This window comes from Thamnophis sirtalis, unplaced genomic scaffold (assembly GCF_051295495.1).
Source record: "Thamnophis sirtalis isolate CommonGarterSnake01/CBP01778 unplaced genomic scaffold, rThaSir2_p1.2 scaffold_5, whole genome shotgun sequence".
Classification (NCBI taxonomy): Eukaryota; Metazoa; Chordata; class Lepidosauria; order Squamata; family Natricidae; genus Thamnophis; species Thamnophis sirtalis.
The window spans coordinates 63,645,633-63,659,790 of NW_028261385.1; the positions used below are offsets into that span (position 1 = coordinate 63,645,633).

The 14,158-nt window shown below is 37.0% G+C and overlaps 1 protein-coding gene across 3 annotated transcripts in view; it reads left to right on the forward strand.

Annotated features, from left to right (window-relative positions):
• PTCH1 (patched 1) overlaps positions 1 to 14,158 on the forward strand; it is a 105,245-nt gene that overhangs the window by 44,045 nt on the left and 47,042 nt on the right. For all 3 annotated transcript variants that reach the window (XR_015696707.1, XM_014051655.2, XM_014051654.2), the window contains exons 3-6: positions 8,266 to 8,455; positions 9,925 to 9,994; positions 10,315 to 10,406; positions 13,695 to 13,893. Coding sequence is in view for 2 of the 3 variants with exons in the window: in XM_014051655.2 (XP_013907130.2) it covers positions 8,266 to 8,455; positions 9,925 to 9,994; positions 10,315 to 10,406; positions 13,695 to 13,893 (551 nt within the window). In the remaining variant the exon portion in view is untranslated. The remainder of the gene's footprint in view (positions 1 to 8,265; positions 8,456 to 9,924; positions 9,995 to 10,314; positions 10,407 to 13,694; positions 13,894 to 14,158) is intronic.

Sequence of the window (14,158 nt, forward strand, 5' to 3'; positions counted from 1 at the left end):
AGACAACTAATTAAGTTATAGTCAAAGTATTAAAACTCATCAACTAAAAAATCACCAATAAAAATCCATTAGCAACAGTATCTAACAGTTCAAAACTTAGTTCAACAACAAGACAATTTAAATATCAAAAGCCACTCTGAACAAAAATGCTTTTGCTTTCACGCGGAAGGACAACAGATGTCTTTGTCAGGGAGTTTGGTAGCCAAAGAATGGCTACCAAAGTGTTTTCTGCCAAATGTGTCTCCAGCGATATTAGGGAAAAAAAAAAAAAAAAGAGCTACCTTCTGAGGATCTGAAAAGTTGGTGTGTGGCTTTCACCTGGGATGAGATGATCACTTGGGAAGATACGTTGGGTAGTAGAAAGCTTTCTGTCTGTACCTTTCATTCATTCATTTAATCTTCTGGATGATTGGAATTTTCTCCCAGATCCATCAGCTGCTAAAATTAAAGCGTAGATCTGTTTTCAGTCTGGCCATCTGAGCTTCATCTGCACAAAGTGTCCTAATTCTGGATCTTCATTTTGTAAGAACTATACCATAATGTGGAATACACTGAACTCCAGTGTAATATTGTACTTGACCTTTTGGATTAATATTTAGATCATGGCACTAACCTTTGGAAAATTCAATTTATCTGCATTTAGGTTAGACAGTTGAAATATGAGGAATATAAGCCTTTGAAACTTGTCTTGGAATGTCAGATGATTAGCTTTTCATCCTGTTAGAAATCTGACCTAGTTACCTGTTTTATGTTTGTTTTAGGTACCTTCATAAACATCCATTTGATTATCTACTCTCCTGTGAAAATAAAGTGAACAAATCATTTAGTGGTACTGTACATTGTTGTTACTCCTTCAGGATTAGGATCTAATGTTATATAAGGAATGCTTTTTCCCATTTCCAATGCTTTTTGTATAGGGTTACATGATGCATTTTATGGCTTATGATGTACCCTGATATTTGGGCACTCCCAGGTGTGAATATAGAGTTGTTTGCAGATTAAATTCCTGTCCCACAGTACCCTGTTTGCCTGAAAATAAGACCTCCCCGGATAACAAGCCCAATCGGGCTTTTGATTACATGCTGTAAAATAAGCCCTCCCTGAAAATAACCCCTCCTCGAAAATATTGCAACACAGCAGCAGCCATGAGGTGACCACACTCACCGCCTCCTGCACCTCAAAAATAATAAGACCTCCCCAAAAATAAGGCCAAGCACTTATTTTGTGGGTCAAAGAAAATAAGACCCTGTCTTATTTTGGGGAAAACATGGTATCTGTCCCTTTTGACACATTTTGGCCAATATGCCAGCAATATTCCCTCTTGTACTCTTACTCTAACATTGTTGTTAGGTTCTTGCTGGATGTTCCTAGTGTCTGTCATGAGGGTTTTGTTTGTTCTTTTGTTTTTAAGAAATCCTTTTGTCAAAGCAGAAATTATAGCTGCAAAAGAGAATATCCTTTGTTGGATTGTGTTGCTTGGAATGATGTGTGTGGTCAGTGTAGCGCCTGGTTCAGTCCTTCTCCAAGCTCCTGTTCTCTTGATGTTAGGCTGGACATAAACACTAATGAAAAGACCAAAACACACAAGAGTAAGGAGTTTGGCAGTTGGCCCCCATGAAAATGGCATTTACTTTTGTTTTTTAATTGATTGATTGGAGGGGAGGTTAGCACAAACCAACTACTAACCAAGTAGAGTAGTAAAAGCTAACTGGTTGCGCATACACAGCCACACACATACACAATTGGTGGAAAGTTCTGGTTTTACTGTTGATTCACTTTGAATGCTATAAACTTGAAAATAAATATATATGCCTCTTTCTATAACTTTCTGGTATCCTAATAGATCTAGAAGTCCTTAAAGATCCAGAAATTGTATCCTCAGCATGTCAATGTACCTTTCACTTGGTAGGATGCAGGCCATAGTATGTAGGCTCATATGTTTGTCTCTAGATTAGAGATGCTAGCTTCTATAGAATAACTAAGGAATGCTACGGATAAATTAAGCTTGGGTTGTGCTGCTGGCACATTGCCCAACATTTGTCAAAACAGACAGGTACTATACTTATTGATAGCAGGCAATGTTGCGTGTGGCACAGGAATGATTAAGATTAGTAACTTAGTCTGTACCTTTTGTATCTTACTGGAAAGTGTTTTGGGAAAGCCTTAATAAGTCAACACTATAATTAGCAATAGAAGCCAGTATCAGTGGGCTCATCTAGTGATGATTGGATGACATGAATAGTTGTGTAAGAACAAATGCGAGAATACAGAAAAGATGAATGAATCATTTAAAGATTAAGAAACAATGCTATTGGTGAACATCTGCATTAAAAATTAAAAACTCCAAACCATTGGTTTGGAGAAAATAATTGAACTACACATATATGTAGTTTAAGCATATCTGATTTGGTTAATATAAAAGGCTGAAATACAGTAATGAATGAAGTAGACAAAGATAATGACATTTTGAATATGTGTTAAAGCATAGTTTAATAATGTTAACAATAGATCTTGGGGAAAAGTGAAAGAAAGTAGAATGTAGATGGACTGCAGAAAGAGAAAGTTTAAAATGTATGAAATAGTATGAAGAAGAAAAGAGGATGTGGAAGGTGCTTGGAATACAGTGAAAATTTATGTTACAGAGTGAAGGAAGTATTGGGAATAACACTAAGTTTGAAAAGGGATACTTGGTGGTGTGATGAACGAAAAGGCTGTGGTTGAAAAAATGAGAATCACTATTTCAAATAATGAGAGAAAGATTAATGCAATTGATGGAGAGAAAAGATAATTACAAAAATGTAATCAAAGAGAGCAAGGAAACAGTTAAGACTAAAGGAAGCAGAGAACACACAGAGCAATTTTGATAGAAATTAAAAATTGTTTTGAAACGGGATGACAGCTAAACAAGTTGCCTCCAGCAGAGTGAATGGAATTACAAATAGCAGTGATGAAATGCTTTGGAATGAGACTGAAGGGAAGGAATTTTGGGATTGTTATTAGAGATTTGCAAGGGAATGCTAAAGATGTGTCAAAGTCTGAATTGGAAACAAATGCTAGTTAGGGAAGAACATAATAAATTCATTAAGAATGTTCAAAAATGGTGACGTTGCAGGACCAGATGCTATAACTAGAGAAACATTATTATTTATGTATTTATTTGATCTATTATAAGTCACTTCAGTCACTGCTGCTTTAGGTAAATGAGAAGTACCACAAAACAGAGATCCCGCTCCCTTGGAAGCTGTCAGAAGAGACCATGATTAATGGTATCAAAGTCTGCCTCAAGACAAACATCAGATCTAGTGTGTTCTTTCCTACATTAGTTCAGCTTTGAATGGTCTAGAACAGTGATGGCTAACCTTTTTGTCGAGGCATGCCAAAAGCGAAGGGAGCAGAGGGGGTCATACGTGTGCATGCCCGCACCCATAATGTAATGCCCTCCCCTGCGCACGTGCACACAACCCTTTGCGCATGCATGCATGCCTCACTGAAGCCTCCAGACTTCCGGGAGGTGCGTCTGGCCGTTTTTTGCCTTCCGCAGGCTTCAGGAAAGCTTCCTGAGGCGTCCAGTGGGAGAAAAACGGCCCAACAGGCAATCTGGAAGTGCGTTCCTAAACTTCCATTTGGCTGTTTTTTGCCCTACCCAGGCTTCAGGAAAGCCTCCTGAAGCCAGGGGAGGGCATAAAATGGCACAACACGCAAACTGGAAGTTCGGGAATGGACTTCTGGGTTGCCCCTTGGGCCGGTTTTCTCCTTCAGGAGGCTTCCCTCCGGAGGACGAAAAAGAACCCAATGCGCAAACCGTAAGTTTGGTGAAAAACAGCCGAAAATCAGTTTGCTGGCGCACTGTGCTGGGGCTGACAGGACAATGCCTTGCATGCCCTCAGAAATGGCTCCGGGTGCCACCCATTGCACATGTGCCATAGGTTTGCGATCATGGGTCTAGAACCATGGTTCCCAAACTTCTGGTTTGCCCATAGGGCTGGGTTTTTTTTTTCTTCTTCGTGGAAGCTCCTGAAGCCTCTGGAGGGCCTCCAGGGTGGGGGTGCAAGGGACGCTGTTTTCACCCTCCCCAGGCTCCTATAAAGCCTCTAGAGCCTTGGGAGGACAAAAAATGGCTTTAAAAAAGGCTGAACTCAGCTGGCCAGTGCGCGCATGCCTCGCGTGCCCTGACAAATGACTCCGCATGCCACCTGTGGCATGTGTGCCATAGGTTCGCCATCCTGGGCATAGATTTTCATGTCATTCTATGGCATTATTTTGTATTTGATATAACATGGAGCATAGCTGCAATTTTTGCTTCAAAGAATTCATTTGCCATGGGAATTTGAAAAGGGAAAACACATTGTTATGTGTTGTTAGACAGTAATAAATCTATAGCAGTAAGCTATATGTGGGTTTTTCTGCATCAGAGATTGGCAGTTTCTAAATATCATAAATAAATAAAAATTTGAGTAGAATTATATAGTTATCTATAGATTAGTTCCTTTCATTTTCAGAAACCAGTTTGACATTCCCTTAGTACTGAGGCAGGTCTGCACAACATATAGCACACAGGACACCAGTGTTTTGAAAAATAATCACTTCACTGCCACCAAACAATGCCATCACTAGGAAAGATCTGCCATTGCCACCTTGATTTTTACGTCAATTCCACCCAGAAGACACACTGAAGGGCACCTCCAAGCCTCACTAACACTGCCAACTCTGTTGCTGCCACCGCTCTGCTAGTCACCAACAACCGATTGGCACATCAGCTATGCTTTGTGAAGTATTTTAAAGTATTAACCTGACCCTTTCTTCTCTACAAATTGTGGTGTCCTGGACAAAGATATAGTGTTAGCTTGGTACTTGAATAAGACATTTGCAAAAGTAGTATTAAGATTATGACATTTTTCCTTCTTAATGATAAGGTTTGGGACATGCTTGAATTTTGGAGATGATACCTATAGAATGAATTTTTGTTATCTTCAGTGAAAAAGATTTGTTGAATAATTTGAAATTTCTCATGTGCTTCTTTTCTCCACTTCTTACTGTTATCGGTATATGAAATGCTACTTTGTAATTGCTATCTGAATATACTATTTTTAAAATGCATTAAAAGTTGTTAATATATCTCAAAATAAGTTGCCACAATTACTTTTATTCCTAACCGACCAGTACTAAAAGATCTGCTGTCAACATAATTTCCTTAGATTTCTAAAACCATCTGTTGATTTATTATTACTTTTGCTTTGGCTTTATGCAAGCTTGGAAAAGTCCACTTTTCTTGCTGTTATGTTATAATGCTGATTGGTTGAATTTGCCTTGTTAAGTGAGATTAATAGAGTTTGACAGCATCTTGAGTCAGGGGCAATCATGTCCATTGATATTAAACAGTTGGCCACTTACAATGCTGTCCTTTGGCATGAATAGCTTAGTCCTCTTAGTTGAAATAAGTTAGAAATTCTGATGAGGCCAGAAATAAATCAGTATATGAAATTGAGTGTGGATGGCAGAGCATGTATTTTACATATAATATAGAAGTGTTATTTGAATATACAGATTGTTTATTCTACACACTGTAAAATAAAATTGGACATGATTTGCTGAAAGCAGAAAGGAATTGTTGGGAAGTCCAATTTTTTGAAATGGGGTTGAAAATCAAACTTGACGCTTCTGCAATATTTTGATAGATTTGCATACAGATAAATTTTGCATTTTGCCTTAATAAATGAAATTATCATTTACATCTTTCATTTAGCTATGACTACAGCTATACATATACAGTTTATTTGTAATTTGGAAAATTGTTTTCTTTCAAAGTAATCATGAACTTGTATATACGGTTGAAATTCAATTAGAGCTTTTACAGGATTATAGTTTAACAATAATTTCACTAAATATTTCCAAATATCAAAATAATTAGTTGCAATTTCCCAAATGAGAAGAATGAGTAATTCATATTTTTATTTGCTCTGTCTAAAACATGAGCCCAAGGTATTTAGAGGTAGAAGTTGCAGTTGTTAGAAAAAATACTTTTACAATTCATTGAACTGCAGTTCCTAATTTTTATTATTGCCATTGATTTTATTCTCTTTTTTAATGGAAATTACTATGGTTCTGCAATTGTTCACCAAATGTCAACTCTACATTTTTATCTTGTTCCTTGGAAATAGCCTTAAAAGCTACTTCTTTCACACATTACCTTTTTTTTGGCCATGATCATGCTGCTCACAATCATTTTTTCTTCGCCTTTCTGTTCCCCTATTATATATGTCAAAAGGAGGTGCAGATCACCAAACCTATTCTAAGGCAGATGTGCTGCTGTGTCCCTCTACCTAGTCTTGTGTGTAGACTCTGAAACTAGTTAGAATTCTACATAGTGTACCAAAACTCTGGTCAACCAGAGTAAAGGGGAAAATGAAATTCTGAGAAAGATAACAGCAAGACGATTGGTTGAGCTGAGGGCCTTGTTAGTTTATCAGGAAACAAACTGAAAAGATAACACATGTGTAAGTTGATTCCTCATGAGCCCAAGGGTGATTCCATGTTTCTCTAGGAGACTGTGCATACTACACGTTACACAAATGTGCTCTTAATGTGTTGTGAGGTTATAGTGCTGAGAATCCTATCAAACAATATAATATTAGCAATAGCAATCACACTTAGACTTATATATCACCCCATAGTGCTTTACAGCACCCCTCTGGGCAGTTTAAAATGTCAGCATTTTGTCTTCAGCAATCTGGGACCTCCGAAGGATGGAAGGTTGAGTCAACCTTCAGCCGAACAGAATCAAATTTCTAGCCGTGGGCAGAGTTTGCCTGCAATACTGCATTCTAACCACTGCACCTCCAGGGCTCATCACTCCCACATTTAATCAACAAATAAATTATATGAAACAAAATACATTCTAGCTCCTACTTAAAACATTATACAGCAGTGTTTAAAGGATAAACATTCATGGTTAAAATGCTCTTGAAATAATTAGTTTTATGTCAATTTGTATACATCTGTGAAAAATACAGGTTTAATGAAGACTGCAATAGATGAAGTGCAGGTAGTCATTGACTTACCACCATAATTGAGACTGGAATTTTGATCACTAAGTGATGTGGTCATTGAGTCATTACGTGACCAGACCTGATTTTACTACCATTTTTACTGTTGTTGTTAAATGAATCTAGTTTCTCCAATTGACTTTGTTTGTCGTAAACCGACTAGAAAGATTGCAAATTACAATCTTGTGACTGCAAGACGCTGCAACTCGATCTTTTTAAAGACATGGCCACAGGGTTGGTACAACAGTCATAAGCCACTTTTTCCCAGGCTGCCGTAACTTTAAACCATCATTAAATGAGCAATCATAAGAACAACCTGTAAGTCCCTACATGCTTAGAAAAATATGAAAGATAGGACCTAATATTTATATGTCTTCACGTACTGAAATGTTACTTTGACAATGATCATGACAACAATTGTGAAGCCTCAAGGCATCAAAGCGCACTTAGTATGGCCATTGTTGAGAATTCTAGGTATTGAAGTCTGCACATTTGGAGGGCACCTAGGTTGGGAAGCTGCCTTCCCAAAACTTATTGCCATTTAATTTGTCATGATGTCCATACACTAAAATTCATTACGGAAACTCTAGATTCCCCCAGTAGTTTACTAAATGTAAGTTGGCTGTCCTCTGAATCTGCACTGTTAAGTGACCTTCACTGTTAAGTGACCTTCACTTAACAGTATTTTTATACTGCTTTTAAATAACAGCAGCAAGATATACTAATGTTCGTTTACTCTTTTCCTCCTAGCTGCTTTTATTTCCTTTCTCCTTTTGCCAAATTATTTAGGAGAAGAGTGTAAACTGAAGCCATTTATCTTGAAATGTGCCATTGCAGCAGACTGTTTATACAAGTGTAAGAAATTGTAACATAGAAATATTTGGTCTGGTCTGAAAGGAAAAAGGATTTTTTTAAAAAACAAACTTTGTACATGTGGAATTCTTGATATGATACTGAAAATGCACGTGTTTAGCACAAATGGACTTGTGACTTGCCTTTGCAGTGTGGAAACTTTTTTTAAAGTAAGGAAAATGTATGTGGCTTTTTTTTTTTTTGCATTGTACACAAAATCAGCTCTATTAAAGTTGCTTCAGCTCTTAATAAACTATAGAATATTCCATGGATGTGGGAAAATTTATTGAGGAGCCTGTGAGCTTTTAGAATGCATATAAAAAGTCAATTCTTGCTGGCTAATCCCAGGTTGTAAATTCTTGTCTGTCAGTTGGTGGACGAGTGAGTCGGGAGTTAAGTTACACACGGCAGAAGATTGGAGAAGAGGCCATGTTTAATCCTCAACTGATGATTCAGACACCACAAGAAGAGACTGCTAATGTACTAACAACAGAAGCACTCAGACAGCACCTTGATTCTGCACTACAAGCCAGCAAGATACATGTATATATGTACAACAGGTAAGATGGAAAGAAAAAAGAAATTTTCTGCAGTAACATAGGAATCAGAACTCATTCAGAAGCTCCCTAGAAGTTTCTTTTATTGTAGGAACAGAGCTTCCTTGAACATTTGCTTTTCAACATTTGCAAAGTTACCAGTTTTCCTGGAGAGCTACTTGGGACGAAGCCAGATGAGTGATACATTTGCTAAGTGACATTTGCCCCATTTTACGACTTTCTTGCCACAGTTGTTAAGTGAATTACTGCAGTTGTTAAGTTAGCAATACGGTGGTTAAATGGATCTGGCTTCCCCACTGACTTTGCTTGTCAAAGGGTCACAAAAGGTGATCACATGACCCTGGGACACTGCAACTGTCATAAATATGAGTCAATTGCCAAGTATCTGAATTTTGGTCGTGTGACCATGGGGATGCTGCAACAATTGGAAGTATGAAAAATAGTCATAAGTTACTTTTTTCCCAGTGCCGTTGTAACTTTGAGCAGTCACTAAATAAACTGTTGTAAGTTTGTGACTACTACCTGTACTGTTTGCCTGTTTCAGCCTTAATTTTTCAGTTCCGGGACAGTTAAAAAATGTCAACATGGGAGCTTTCATACGGTTTCAGCTGCCTTCATGATTTTGTTGAGCCCTACTGCTTTTGACCCTGTTTCTTTTGGCAACTGGGAGCTGGGGAAAATCTTGATTTAGCCACATCTCTAGATGTTCATCATAGTTTACAATGTCTGAAACCATTGTGCTTCAGCTGTTAAGCTAAAAAAGTAATATTTTCTTTTTTATCATAAAACATATTCAAAGTATAACTTTGGACTGTATTGGGTTGCTGACACATCTAGTATAAACAGGCCCCTGTTGTGGGAGTCAGTAATATTAAACAATGGTTTAAGCTAGTATTAAAGCACAAATTTCAACTTATCTTGAAGGGATCTTACAGTGAGTTTGTTTTGCAAAGTTCAGAGCTGTTTTTGATCCAATGTAGATAAACCCTCAGCATAAATTTTCTCTGACATACTGGAAGGATTCAACGCAGCAGGGACTCCTTTGCATTCACCAAGCGGTAAAGAGAATGGGCATTTTCTCTACAGCATCCTTCTGCAGCCTAATATTCTCCAGATGTGCCTGAGTTCTACACTGTTTAGCAGACATGAGATGTTGCTCACATCTGGAGCGTACCAGTTTGGGAAAGGCTGACCTACAATATTGCAAATTTAATTTCCATTAATCTTGCCTGGTGGTTTCTGAGAAATATGAATTGCATGGTTAGAATCATGAAGTATCCTTAATACTAGAGGCTAAAAGCCATCAAAACCTAACTATTATTGCTGTCATAAGGAGATTATACCCACACAGGTGAACTAATTTAATTCAAATGACAGCATGTCCTAAGAGTGGCAAATAAGCAACTTTGAAAATACAGGTAATCCTCAATTTATAACCATTTTTAATGTAATTTTACTCTTCATTTCCACAGACAATGGAAATTGGAACACTTGTGTCACAAATCAGGGGAACCCATCACAGAAACAGGTTACATGGACAAGGTAAAGACAATGTATTTATTGTATTTTTATTTATATAAACCTGCCTTTATTATTTTTACAAATAAGATAGTGAACATATCCAACACATCTTCCTCCTCATATTTTCTCCACAATAATCCAGTGAGGTGAGTTGGGCTGAGAGAGAATGACCAAGTCACCCAAGCTGGCTTTCATGACTAAGACAGGATTTGAACTCAGGGTCTCCTGCTTTCTAGCCTGGTGCCTTAAGCACTAGACAAAATTGGCCCTCATGCATTTTTATGTATATTTCTGTAGACATATAACAATATTTTAGAGGGTTTTTTCTGTCTCTTTTACAGATTATAGAACACCTTTACCCTTGTTTAATTATCACACCACTGGACTGCTTTTGGGAGGGTGCAAAATTACAATCTGGGACTGCATATCTACCGTGAGTAACGTGTGTTGGTTTCTAATTTGTTCCACCAGTTTAATGGGGCTTCACTTAGCTTCAGTTTATTCTGATGTTGAACTGAATACAAAATATGAGGCCTTCCAGACAAATATGCAAACAGATATCTATTTCACATGATTTTCTTTTTAAAAGAGATGTTTCATTATAAAATTAACATCCTATCCAATTATGTTATGTTTTGAATGCAAAATACATAGGAGAATTAACATCTGAATCAGCACATTTGCAAATATAGGTGCAGCAATTTCATGTAGCAGCTTATTATTTGTAGCTTTCCTTCAAATCACCACACAGATGTTGCTTCTTCGCAGATGCCCATATATGATTTTAGCTTTAGGGATGACCTGACTATTTCATCGGAATCAACATGAACAACAGATGTGAGCCAAACTTAAGTTATTTCAGTTTCATTCTCAGTGAATTCTATCACTATCATTGATTTAATTTGGATTGAGGTAGGGGCATGCATTGAAGTTGGAAGTTGTAAAACAAAACAAAAAAATCAAGATGGCAGCCACAATCATATGTTTGAAATTGTATCATGCATTTCACAATACATGCATTTCACAATATATGCATTTCACAATACATGCATTTCACAATACATGCAAAGGACAGGACATTGATCACACTGCTACAACTGCCATCTTGATTTGTTGACTTTCCCCTACCCAGTCTCTGGTCCTTGGATATCCTTGGCTTCAGTCTTGTATATGAACTAGATTGTAATTAAAATTGATAACTGACATGATCATCTCAGTATCAACTTTCATTGAGAGTAAAACAAACAATTTAAACAATGTGTTTTAAAAAGTTTTGAGGACCTTCAGTGAATTCAGTCATGGGAGTATGTACATCTGAGAGATTACAATAACAGATCCTGCGTTTTGCATGAGTTGAAGTGCATATTACAGGGATGTCCAAATTTGGTATATGACCTGCATAGATTTTCCACATCTATTTATACAACAGTTTCTTTTGTTTCATGTTTGTTTCATGCAAAAGAACATTAACTAAATAAAGACAAAAGAGAATATTACAAGAGAACCCCCAAATCAATCACTGCGTTTTCTGGCAACTTCTATCATATTTTAGAATGCTTCTAAAGGGACATTTATGATAATTTGATCCCTCTGATTTCTCTCTGTGATGGAAAAGATCTATAGGGAAAGCATTTGACTGAACTTGGTTACAGCTGTCCACAAAAAAGCAAATCCTCATTGCATAATGCAAAGATCCTGCAGAAGCCATAAATAAATCAAAATGTATCAGAAATGTATTGTGACATAGTAGTGGTACAAGTATGGCTGAATTCCAAGAATTGGAAGAATTCTGGGAGTTGAAGTCTACAGGTCTCAAAGTTGTCAAAGTTGGAAACCCCTGCTTTAAGGTGTGGGGAAATCTGGTGATAATTGCTATGACCTTTTCAAGGGATTGGGTTGATTTATTGACTTTTTTTTTCAATTTTCTGTCTTAAATACTTTTATTTAAGAGGAACTGGAATATCAAGCCTCTCATAACATTCTTATTTTATCACTTAAAACTAGAGCAGAAATCCTACTAGTTAGTCATTGGTTTGTCACCAAATTTGGGGCAGAATCTTGGGACCACAAAAAGAGTCAGTAATTTGAATATTTAATTTTTTTTAATGTTTGCGCTATATTGTCAACATACCGTATTTTTCAGAGTATAAGACACACCTTTCCCCCCCCAAAAGAGGGTGAAAATCTGGGTGCGTCTTATACACTGAATACAGCATTTTTTGCCTCCCAAAACCCTGCCTTCTTTGCAAAAATGGCTGTGCATAGCCTTTAGGAGGCTTCTAGAGTGCTCCTGGAGGCTGGGGAGAGCAAAAATGAGCAAAAAACAGGTTGCTTTTGCTCATTTTTGCCCCCCCCCCGAAGCATTCTGTAAGCCTCCTAAAGGCTATGCATGGCTCCTTTTTTTAATGAAAAACGGTCCCATTTTTGCAAAAAATGGGCCGTTTTTGGGAGGTCTGCAGAGTGTAAAAACTTATTTTTTAATTTGCCTCTTCAAAATCTTGGTGCATATTATACTTTGGTTCGTCTTATATTCCCAAAAATACGGTATGTTTATGAGAGAAAGGGCAAGGGTCCCAATTAACTTCATAGTTTTTTTTTTCCTTTCCCAAAGGCAAAATTCTTACTGTTATATAATGGTTATTTGTGATTGTATTTGAGGAAATAAAATGTACAGTGAAAAATATGATGGCAGCAGGTAGAAACTATGTTTCCTTTATCAGGCCTTTTAGTAGCATGACATCTCTATTTTGGATATTGTTACTTTCAATATGTTCTATATTTTAAAATGTTTAAATTCATTTACGTTAATTGCATAGCTTATTTATATGGTGTAGGCTTTGCCCTTGTTTGTCTCTCTTTGTAAAGGCAACATGCAATGGCTATTGCTTGACTTTCAGCATGGACTTTCTAAAACGGGACAAAGAAGGAGCTTGCGTTTTCTGGTTGGGAGAGTCTGAATAATATCTTAAGCCTGGTTAAGCAGATACAGTAGTCTGAACCAGAAAAAAGTCAGGCAAAAGCCTTTATGGTCTGGCAACATTACAAAATCAAAAGTGGAAATGAAAAAAAAAATAGCAGCAGAGGCTCAGGCGGTTTTAAAAAGGTTACCATGTCTGAAAAAGCACGGTGGATTTGTGTTTTTGATTAATGTATGGCAGATATTTTAAAGAAAGACAATTCTTAATATCATATGAACTTCTCTCTGATGCTTCAACATTTCCTTTATTTGTGACTGCTAAATTCCTTATTTTTTTCTGAGTCATTTAGTTAATAAATTATTCGTCTAAAATTTCACTATACTTAAAATGCTAGTTCAGATACTAATTTTCTTGCTCCATTTGATTATCAGTTCAATAAATGAATAACTAGGGGCACAATGTAATAGCTGAGTTAAGAATAAAGACTTAACTACAACGTCTAAAATCCCCTCAAACCATTAGATTCAAGAAGCTGTGTTTACTAGCATTTACATAGGCAGGGTTGGGATGTTAATATGAAGAAGACATTTTGTGGATGAAAAATAGCTTTAAGATAAGAATTTTCATCAACTTTTTCCAAAAGACAAATCTTGTGGCAATGTTTTAAATGCCCTTGTACACATTTCAGTAAACTTCATTTCAAAAACATATGAATGTGAGTAGGAGTGGGGAAGTGGTAAATAAATATTTACAAAAGCCTGGCAAATTTTGATAACCTTTTCGTTTTTCTCTTCCTGGGACAGAGGAAAGCCCCATTTGCAGTGGACCAACTTTGACCCCTTGGAATTCTTAGAAGAGCTGAAGAAGATAAACTCCCAAGTAGATACCTGGGAGGAGATGCTGAATAAAGCAGAAGTTGGCCATGGATATATGGATCGACCTTGCCTAAACCCTGACGATCCCGACTGTCCTATAACTGCCCCCAACAAAAATTCAACCAAAGTAAGTTAATCCTCTTTTTTTCAGCCAAATGAGAAAAAAAATCATTAAAAAGCATAGTGTAATTCCGTATCCTAAAATCATTGTCAACAATATGATGCAGTTTCAGGATATCAGTATTTGAGCAAGATGCAAGATAGAGCCTTAAGTTCAGAATTCGTAAAACGATGGTTGGTCACACCGACTTGAATTGTTCTGCTAACAAAAGAAAATAAGGCAGTAAGAAAGAAAGCATGGCCATTTGTATGGTTTACTTAGCAGAAGCTCC